Source organism: Carassius auratus, chromosome 14 (assembly GCF_003368295.1).
Source record: "Carassius auratus strain Wakin chromosome 14, ASM336829v1, whole genome shotgun sequence".
Classification (NCBI taxonomy): Eukaryota; Metazoa; Chordata; class Actinopteri; order Cypriniformes; family Cyprinidae; genus Carassius; species Carassius auratus.
Genome location: NC_039256.1, coordinates 29,252,259 through 29,262,552, shown reverse-complemented (window position 1 = coordinate 29,262,552; position 10,294 = coordinate 29,252,259). Strand labels below are relative to the sequence as shown.

General features: G+C 33.9%; 1 protein-coding gene across 1 annotated transcript; it reads left to right on the top strand.

Annotated features, from left to right (window-relative positions):
• The first annotated feature begins 204 nt into the window (after nucleotides 1-204).
• LOC113114531 (START domain-containing protein 10-like) lies at nucleotides 205-8,590 on the top strand. The gene is made up of 6 exons (XM_026281443.1): nucleotides 205-870; nucleotides 3,565-3,712; nucleotides 4,603-4,706; nucleotides 5,970-6,087; nucleotides 6,808-6,860; nucleotides 7,753-8,590. The coding sequence occupies exons 1-6, from the start codon at nucleotides 724-726 to the stop codon at nucleotides 7,969-7,971; spliced, it is 789 nt and encodes a 262-aa protein (XP_026137228.1). The 5' UTR covers nucleotides 205-723; the 3' UTR covers nucleotides 7,972-8,590.
• The last annotated feature ends 1,704 nt before the right edge of the window (nucleotides 8,591-10,294 follow it).

Here is a 10,294-nt window from a genome sequence, read left to right as displayed (position 1 = left end):
AATATCTTATATATATATATATATATATATATATATATATATATATATATATATTTTTTTTTTTTTTTTTTTTTTTTTTTTAAGAATAGTTTTTTTTATGCTGTTTTTTATTTATTTATTTATTTTTGCTGGTATCCTGAATGTTCTGACAAAGTAAAGAACACAAAAACAATCTTTCTAGACTTCATTTGGGAATGTTTCCCCTACTACTGCAGACTTTTACTTTCCCCTGCACAATATGATAGTAAGGAGTGAGGCTGAAGGAAGGTGATAGAGTACGAAACAGTAGATGCTGGATTCAGGCTACACACCTGCACAGGTTAAACAAAACAGTCACAGAAAAGAAATCCTTTGAAATGACAAACATGATCACCTGATCCGTGGTTCATCAGTCAGTCTGACTAAAGGAGCCCTAGACTGCTCCACCTGAAGAACGACATGGCAGTAACGTGATGCCTTACTTAGCCTATATAATGCCTCTCTCCAGTATGGCACTGATACAGGACTGAAGAGGATGCTCAAATACACCTGCTCCACATTAGATACAACGATACACAGTTAGCAGAGGTGCAACAGTTAGACGCGTTTTTGAGTCGTCAGTTTTCCAAAACTAACTGGAAATCATCGATAAGTGAAGAGCTGAGCACAAACGAGCGGATCATTTATGAGAGGAGATTTTAGCTGCCCTGCAGACCTGTCTAATTCACAGCACCGGGAGCCAAGATGCCAGTGCAGATACCGGACGACACCGATTTCTTATCTTTCCGAGATCAATGTGAAAGTCATGACGGCTGGGTCGCCCGTTTTAATAAAGGAGGAGTGACGGTTTGGTGTCAAGACGAGGAGTGCAAAACTGTGCAGAAACTCAAGGCAAGTGCACTGCAATGCGGATCAACAGACGCACACACTCACCAAACGAGTGCATTAGCGACTAAAACAAGACCAACTCTAGCATATTTTCGATATTACAGATCATCATCTAAATAGCTATGAAAAATACATTCTGTGTACTATTGCTTTGCTTAGAAAATAAATCCTTCGTTTACTGGAGAACGCAGCATAATATGGCAAGCTGTTTTAACATTTATTGTACAACTAACTAGCCTATGTATTTTTGCGTTACTTTAACTTTTTTAATTACTAGTAATCCAGTAGTGAGTAGTAGCCTATCTATTCAATTAGTCACTAATAATAGGTCTAAATATTTATTTACTACTAGGCCTGGGCGGTATATCGAGTTTGAATGATATATATATATATATATATATATATATATATATATATATATATATATATATATATATATATATATATATATAGCAATACTGTTATTATCGATATCAGCCAAAAAATACATAGAAATGAATTTTTACTCATATCGCTCAGCCCTACCTACCAGATATTCAGTATTAAGTTAATGCATGATGTAGCATGAAATAATAATAATAATAATAATACTACTACTACTACTAATAATAATAATAATAATAATAATACATTGTAATTTTAATTGGTGAAATGTGGCAAGCAACAATTTGGAAGTATGTTAGTGTCTCACAAGTGAGTAATAGTAACTAATAAATAAGTACCTGTTAATCTAGGAAATATTCTTGTAACTGTGAGACTGTTAGCTGCTAAATACACATTAGCATGTGTTTACTTGTTTAACAAGTTTACTTGTTTAACTGGAATAGAGCAGCAACAATGACAAGATAGAAACCAGTTGCTATTTCACAAAACACCAATGCTGGATTTTCCAATATGGCATATTATTAACGTATTAACAATACTGAGATAATGTTCTAATGGCTTGTGCATTTTAGGAAGTAATTTGCTGTTAACCACATCACCTTTTTGTGTCTAACAACCATTGCATTTTTACTTATAGTTATGTCTTACAGCTCATGAACCTGCATTATTATTATACACAGACACATATAATGTTGCAAAATATTTAGTTTTCAAATAATGGCTGTTCTTTTGAATAAAATAATGTTTCTTTAGCAGGAAATCAGCATATTAGAATGATTTCTGAACTGAAGACTGGAGTAATGATATTGAAAATTCTGCTTTGTGGAATCACTGATGTAAATTACATTTTAAAATACATTCAAATAATTTTAAAACATTTAAACATATTTCTGTTCCACTGTATTTATGTTTAAATAAATGCAGCTTTGGTGAGCATAAGATACTTTAGTATTTATTATATTTAGTAGTAGTAGTAGTATATTTTTCATATTTAGTTTTACCAAAAATTTAAACATAGTTTCAGCAAAGACTTGAATATACATAGCCTTTGAAGCAACAGTATATTAGTCTTCACTGTGCAAAAACAGTAGTCCAGTATATCTTTTAAGCTCCCGAACAGTAGCTTTCCTCACAGAATCCAGACCTTTTCCGAGAAAATCTTAAAAAGAAGCAAACAGAGATATGGTTATGGCCATTTGCCCAGGGGAAACTCAGTGTACTGTGGGGCTGGCAAGTCCTGACTGCTTCATGATCCACAGTCTCTGAGATGAAAGACTGGTCTCTCAGGGATGGACTGCACTCATGAGATGTGCTGAAACATTAAGAGCGGAAAACCATAGTAAAAGCAGGCTCAGATGAGGAAACCTGAGCCCCTCCCGCTGGCCTACCAGAGTTGGATCTTTTTCTATGGTTTTTTTTTGTGCAAAAGCACTTCTGTTGACCTTGCTGACAATGGCTAAAAGCCATCCCGATGCGAGAACCTATGCATGAGGGGTGTTTCAGCAACGTTTAAAAAATTATTTAGACCTGTAACGCCTGCAAAAATGAAAGGAGATGACAGGCCTTCGTCAATAATTCACGCAGCTCTCCAAGCCACCGATGCGTTCTTTTCATGAATAATTGAGCTTCGTAGGCTTTGACGACATTCCATTCATAGAGACTAAATAAAACTTGCTCCAAGGAACCCAATGGAAATGAGCAGCAAACGATCAAGCTGGGGTTGTGGGGGGTCGGGGATAAATTATTAAATGATGCCAGGGTAGAGTTGATTGGGTTACACGGTTTCTTGCGTCGTAGAGCCATACAATATCTGCTCACATTGCATTTGATGTATTCATGCTTACCTGACCCTCCTCACAACCCAGGATAAGGTTGCTACAGTATACGTTTAAAAAACATTGGGGCTTGACATACAAATGCAGCCTACATGCTTAAATCTAAAGCTCCACTGTATCTCTCAGTACACTGAGGATCCTTTAATGCTCACTGTTTGCTGTGTCAACTTTTACTCTTTGTGACCTGACATGGCTGAATCACGTAGAAGGCAGGGCTTTTAAAGATAAGGAAACAAATAGCTCTGTGTATAATAGTAGCAGGCCTTTGTCAGCACTTCGTCATTTTTCATCTGCCCGGTAACAGAGTGCATTCAAAATCTCTCAGCACAATCTCTCATCACGGCTGCATCAAACGGAAAACTACAGGAGATTTTTCACCGCTCAACATACTTTGTGAACTTTGTATTCATCTGTAATAGAAAAGTTCTAAGTTTTGAATGTCTCAATAAGGCAATGTCTGTTTTTTTCTTTCTCTTAGATGAGAATCGTGTGCAAGGATGTAATGGCAGACACTCTCAACGATGTCTTGCATGACACGAGCTACCGGAAAAAATGGGACACTAACATGATCGACACTTTCGATATTGGACGACTGACAGTTAATGCAGATGTAGGATATTATTCCTGTGAGTCATTCCTTTGTTTCTTTCTCAGCTGAGCTGTTATTTCCACCATGTTCCTGGCGAAGCACACAAAAACACCTTTTTATTTATTTTATTTGTTTATTTATTTAAAATAAGCCCATTTGTTCTTACTAAGAAGATTACAATATATGAGTTGGCTGCAGTACATTTTATGATGGAGTGCAATTTCTACAGTTAAACTACAATGTGATAAATCATTGGGACGTTTATGGTTAAACTAGTGTCTTGTGGTGCTCTCAGATATACTTTGTATGGATATCAGCAATAAATTATAAAAGGATATTGATGAGGTTATTTAAAGTGACAGTACATGAGGAGTCTCTTGTAAAATATCATAAAAGAGTGATGAGAGAGAAAAAATTGTGACCTAAAAATGTCTTTATTCAAGTCCAGCATAAAAAAAATGTATGGGTTAAATCAGGTAGAAATAAAAAAATCTTTAAGGCAACAATTGCAGGTTACCACATTTACAGTGTATTAAAATGCAAAATGCAGTCTACATACAAAACCATTTTTTAACAATTTGCAATTATAATGAGTAAGAAAACAGAAAATGCTGTTATAAGCTATGTTGTGAGAACAAAAAGCTTATAGAAAACAGAAATCGCAAACTTAATACATTGTAAAAAATAATATGATAAAAAACAGGGAACACAGTACTGTATTAATATGAAATCATTTATTAGTTACAGGTATTTTACCTGTATTTTGAATTATGCATTACATAGCTTTTAAGAGTTAAAAATAGAATTACTGGATTATGTCCTGGCAGATTTTTTAAATATGCATTTTAGTATGCAGTGGTGCAGATTTACCTTCTTGTCTTTTCACACTTTACCAGGCCGCTAAAGCATGTCCTTGTTTATTGACAGGGAAATGTCCAAGTCCATTGAAGAACAGAGATTTTGTCACCATGCGGTCATGGCTTCCTCTTGGCAATGACTATCTGATAATCAACTACTCGGTCAAACACCCGGTATGTCTGTGTTTGGTCTGGATCGTTAGGTCTGTAGAAGCTCTGATTTTAAGAGACATTTTGGCAGAGGTAACAAATAGTCCAGCACAGTATGTCAGTTGGTATGTAGGTCAGTCTTCCAGGTCTTGAGCCGCTCGAAACAGAAGAGGCCTGATCAGTGGCAAAAGTCTGACAGAGGTATCAAGTACGGCGTCGGGTGATCAAGTCCCCATGTTGTAATGAATAATTACATGTCTAGCGTCAACAGGCTTGTGACTTTCATTGTTTTCTCCATGGAAAATCTTAATGAATCTGAAATATATCAGCTCATTGTACAGCTCTTTGAAATACTTGATTCTGATTGGTCAGTTGTGGTCAGATGATTACAAAATTCGCTGTTGTCCAGAACAATGCTATATCTGTTCGTGCAACTGAAACATCAGTTTCATGCAAAGCCAATTGGTGTAACCTTGTATCTCAATTATTGATATCTTATGAAATTACTGTAATATAGTTGCGGTATATATATTGTATAAAGGCTGAAATGCACTACACAACTTTAAAAACCTGATTTTAAAACTCTACTGTCAACTTTGCAAATATTTACATTGAAAAACTGGACATCATTAACAACTCTCGATCACTAACAAGTTGTTTCAAGTTGTTTCAAGTTGTTTCAGACAAACAGAAACATGCGTCTCGTTGCAAGGAAACGCATGACAAATAAAAACAAACTCTTGGCAAAACTTGTGTAGTGTATTCTAGCCAGTTTATGAACAGACACAGGTCAGAATATAAAAGAAATTGAACTCAAATCTATATTTTATGTTGACATATTTATTTATTCGGTGCATAGCTGTTAATATGATTCATTTTGGAGTGTATTTTGAGACAGTAACCAACCATTTAAAGAGATAGTTTACTCAAAAATTTAATTATGTCATCATTGCCTCACGCTCATGTTGTTCCAATCCTATACGAGTTTCCTTCTTCTGCTGAACACAAAATAAGATATTTTAAAGAATGTGGGTGACCAGACATTTGCTCCATTGACTCCCATATAAAGACCAGCAACTGCTTGCTTCAAAAAATCTTCTATTTTCAGCAGCAGGAAGAAACTCATACAGGTTTGGAACAACATGAGGATGAGTCATTTTTGGGTGAACTATCCCTTTAATATCTCAGCTGTTTAGGTCAGACTCTTTGTATATCTTTTCCAGTCTTACAACTTTAAACACTGACTCCTTCCAAGGAAACGAAATGCTCACTGTTGCTCTTTTTCAGAAATACCCACCAAAGAAGGAATATGTCAGAGCTGTGTCTTTACTCACTGGGTACTTGATCCAATCCAACGGAGCAAACTGCTGCACTCTTTATTACTTGACACAAGTGGATCCACGAGGTGAACTTCTCTAGTTTCCATTATCACTATCATTTACAGTAAAATACCTAGATAAATAAAGGTGTCACCTTTAAATATGCTGGAGTCACAGCATCAGACGACCCTTCTTTTGGTGGAAAAGTACACCATGAACTTACCTGTTTACATGATTCTTAGGCTGTTTACAGTCTCGGTTGTTGGTGTTTATACAAAAACGCTACCACATTTCAAAGAGCAGTGCAGTCTCATCTTGCTTTCTTAAAAAAAGTGTGCAGAAATGCATGTGTTTAGAGAAGTGTGTATTCCATGGTGTAATTTTATGTAATGTCTTGAGGGCCTAGCCATCTCTGTTTTTCTTCGTGCTCTTGTGCTGTACAGTGTGGGGAGTCAGGAAGCCTTTGAAACTCCTGCTTTACACATATTTTATGAATTTGCTGATGTCATCTTTTCCATGCTGCTTGGAGCGATGGCTTTGATTATTAATGTCTTCCGTTGCTGTGATGCACCAGCTGTTTGTGACGTTGTGGGATAGACACTAAGATTCAGTTTATTGCATTTGTACAGCAGACTCCAGGAATAGAAAGGCAAAAGTACAGTGTAAAAAACTGATTAAAAAACAGCAAAAAATGTTTACTATTGCAGCTTCATTCAGGAGGTGAATACTTTACATTACATTAATGGTGATTTTTGTTCTCTGTGCATATTTCTTAAAGCAATATATTTATCTCAATTTCTTTTCAGGGTCTTTACCCAAGTGGGTAGTAAACAGGGCCTCACAATTAGTGGCACCAAAGGTAAGTACATTTTCTTTCTTGATTTAAAAAAAACATTATTTGCATAATTTGTGTAAAAAGCATTTTGAGATTATATAATATCATATCATATTATTATTATATTATTTTTTTCTCACATGGAAATTTAATATATAGTGCCATATTTGTTACCTATAAGGCCATATATAATTTTTATGTACATACATTTTATGGGTAGATGAGGATATATGTTTATAACATATATAAATTCCCATTAGTAAAATGTGTGTATGAATATATGTTAATAATATCTATATAATGTTTTTTTATATATTTAACAACAATATATGTCAACAGTATATTTTTCATGTATTTATGCATATTAAACTGTATTAAAAACATAGAGAAAAATCTGTATGTTTTTGTAATATTCTTTTAAAAATATATGTCTATCCTTTATATTTATATTTGTATTGATGTGGTTTGAGGATGGATGTACATGTACATGACATATATGTCCAATACTATTGTATTGGTTATGTTAATATATAAAATTGTTTCGATTTTTACTAGGCTTTACATATGATTTTACTTCATATGAAAATACATTTTATATATGGAAATGTAATAAATACAATACAAAAAGATGCCTCTTATGCTCCAAAACAGGATTTTTGTGAAATATTATTAAACTGAATTGCTTTTTATATAACTTTTAAATGTTACTGATTACTTGCATAAAAAAACTTAACAGACATGCTCATGTTGTCTATCCCAAATTTCAGTTTTCCTCTGCTGCCATCTGGTGGTTAGAAATGAGCATCTCATACAAGATGGTTTATAATGGCCACATGAAAATAAAAGCATCTGTAACAATGCATGGTCCAGATCTTTCAACTATTTTTTTTTTTAATTTGTAATTTTTTTTACACAGGCCATGAAAAAGATTTACAAAGCCTGCCTAAAGTACCCGGAGTGGAAGCGGAGACACGATCCCAATCTGAAGCCGTGGAGGTACCCGGAGCAGAACACGCTCCCCTGCATCAGCGTGGCTGACCTGACAGTGCAGAGAGCAGATTCTCTGGAGAACATCGACGAGAGCGGCGTGAATGAGGAGAAAGCCCAGCACCACAGCGATGACGATGAGACCTAAGATAACACACACTGACTCTCCCGTGTCTCGTGTGTATGTGAAAGCGACTGTGCATCATTCTCAGACCAGAATGCTTCCCTTGCATTTGTAAATCATGCATTCTTTGGATTGAACAAAATAACATTATATTGTTTTGCAGAGATTTAAAGACCACTATTCTATGTCCATACACTGAGGAAGGGTTTGGTTGTATTAGACATGTTTAACTGATACGTTTTATGGTGTATGATCAAATCATTTAGTGGAAAACAGTCTTAAACAGTGTCAGTAAATACTTTATTACTCAACGTTTCCAGTGCAAAATGCAGATGTATTGTACCATTGTGACCTATGTGACTTTATTAAATGAACTGGCACACAACTCATTCTGTCATTCTGTCAAGCAGTAATGCACCTGATAAAACAGCATCTTTTCTGAGGTCAAGATTTCCTGTGTGAGATTGCAAGGACTTCCCCCTTTTTTCTTTAAAGTGACAAAGATCTATGCGTATTTGACTGCCTTGAAAAGCCTCAGGGGCTGTAAAAATCAATTCTGTGTAGTACATTTGGATCTGTCTGTGTGCTTTTAACTCAGTGGCATTCTTCTCAGTGTCTGAAGAATAAATAGTCTGCTTTTGTATTTCTAAAGTATTTGTATATCCCTTATGAAACCAAAACATACTGGACAAATACAATCCACAGGAAACTAGTGCTTATATTGTTCACTATATTATGCATGGAAAATATTCAAAATATTTGTACATGCAATAACTTTATTGAAACACTCAATTCATTTATTTTTCGTTTGTTAAAAACATTTATAAAGGTTTATTTCACTTTATTGTTTGCATAGTTGTACATTTCATATAAAGTATACAGTAAGTGATGGTCTATAAAAAGGTGTTTACTAAAACAAGTTATAATCCTGTAAAAATGGTTATAACTGATATATAACACCATATATATTTTCATGTATGTGTTTTATATATATATATATATATATATATATATATATATATATATATATATATATATATATATACATATATAGTCATGTTTGTGCAATATTCTATACATATATTACACATACATTTTCCCATATAAATGTTAACATAAAAGCATATGGACAAATATATTTATTAACACAGGATCATATTGTAATACATATACAATGAAATTATCATATACATTATTATTATTGAAACTATTATTGAACATAAAATTACAAACATTACAATATAGCCATATCTTTATTGATAGAGTACTAAAAGTGGAAATTCCTGAATACACTGCAATATATTGTAATATAATAATACAACATTTTCTGTAAAATTTAATGTATTGACTGATAATATATAACAATATATATTTTCTTTATGCAAGGGTACACACTCTACTTTCAACAAATTAATAAATGAATAATATTACTAGTACTACTAATACAAATTCTAATAAGTCCTGCTAGATATCATAAGTTGTACTCAGCATTTGTATCCAGGAAGTTATATAATACATTCTGTTTAGTGTTTTTATTTATGATGAGCATTTAGAAATGAACTTTTGTACATCTCAGCTTTAAGCATTTGTTGTTTGAGTAGAAATGCTTTCCGCTTTCTGTTGGCAGTGAGGAAAGTTTATTCACAACGGCATCCTTTTTCTTCATCCATAAGCGTACAGCTGGGGACCACTCCTCAAAACCTCTATTGTCTCAGACACTTCCTGCTTCCCATCTGAAACAGTTCCTGCCTACATCAATCAGACTGGGCTGTTTGGGGAGAAAAGGAAACTCCATAAGTGAACCCTCCGGCTTTCTCTCACAACAAAGTCCTATTGCTTTTGCAGCACAGATCAAGCCTTTCTTCACATCATCTTCATTTTGAACCTAAAAACCCACACTTATTAACACACCCTTCTGTGCACTTACCAGATTACTCATGACGTCACATAATATGACAGTATAAGATTTTTCCTAATTTGCAAGAATGCTGGAAATGTTCAATAAAGCTATGTATATAGATATGAAGTGAGTGCATTTGTTAGCAAGGTGTCAGTCAATGTCAATGATCTGTAAGATATTGCCTGTGTGTCATTTCAACCCTTATTAAAATAAAAATATGCAAAGTTAAAATATTATTTAAATATGTATACACATTTTAGCATACACAAAACGATAGCTATTAAACTAGCATTTAAAAGACACATAGCTGCCGTTTTATTAAAAAAAAAAAAAATTACATTTACATCACAGAGTGTTGTAAAACTATTAAATAAGCTAATGTAAAGACATTGTAGTAAAAATATTCTTGACTTTAAAGGGACATTTTTATTATTAGCCTAATTAAAT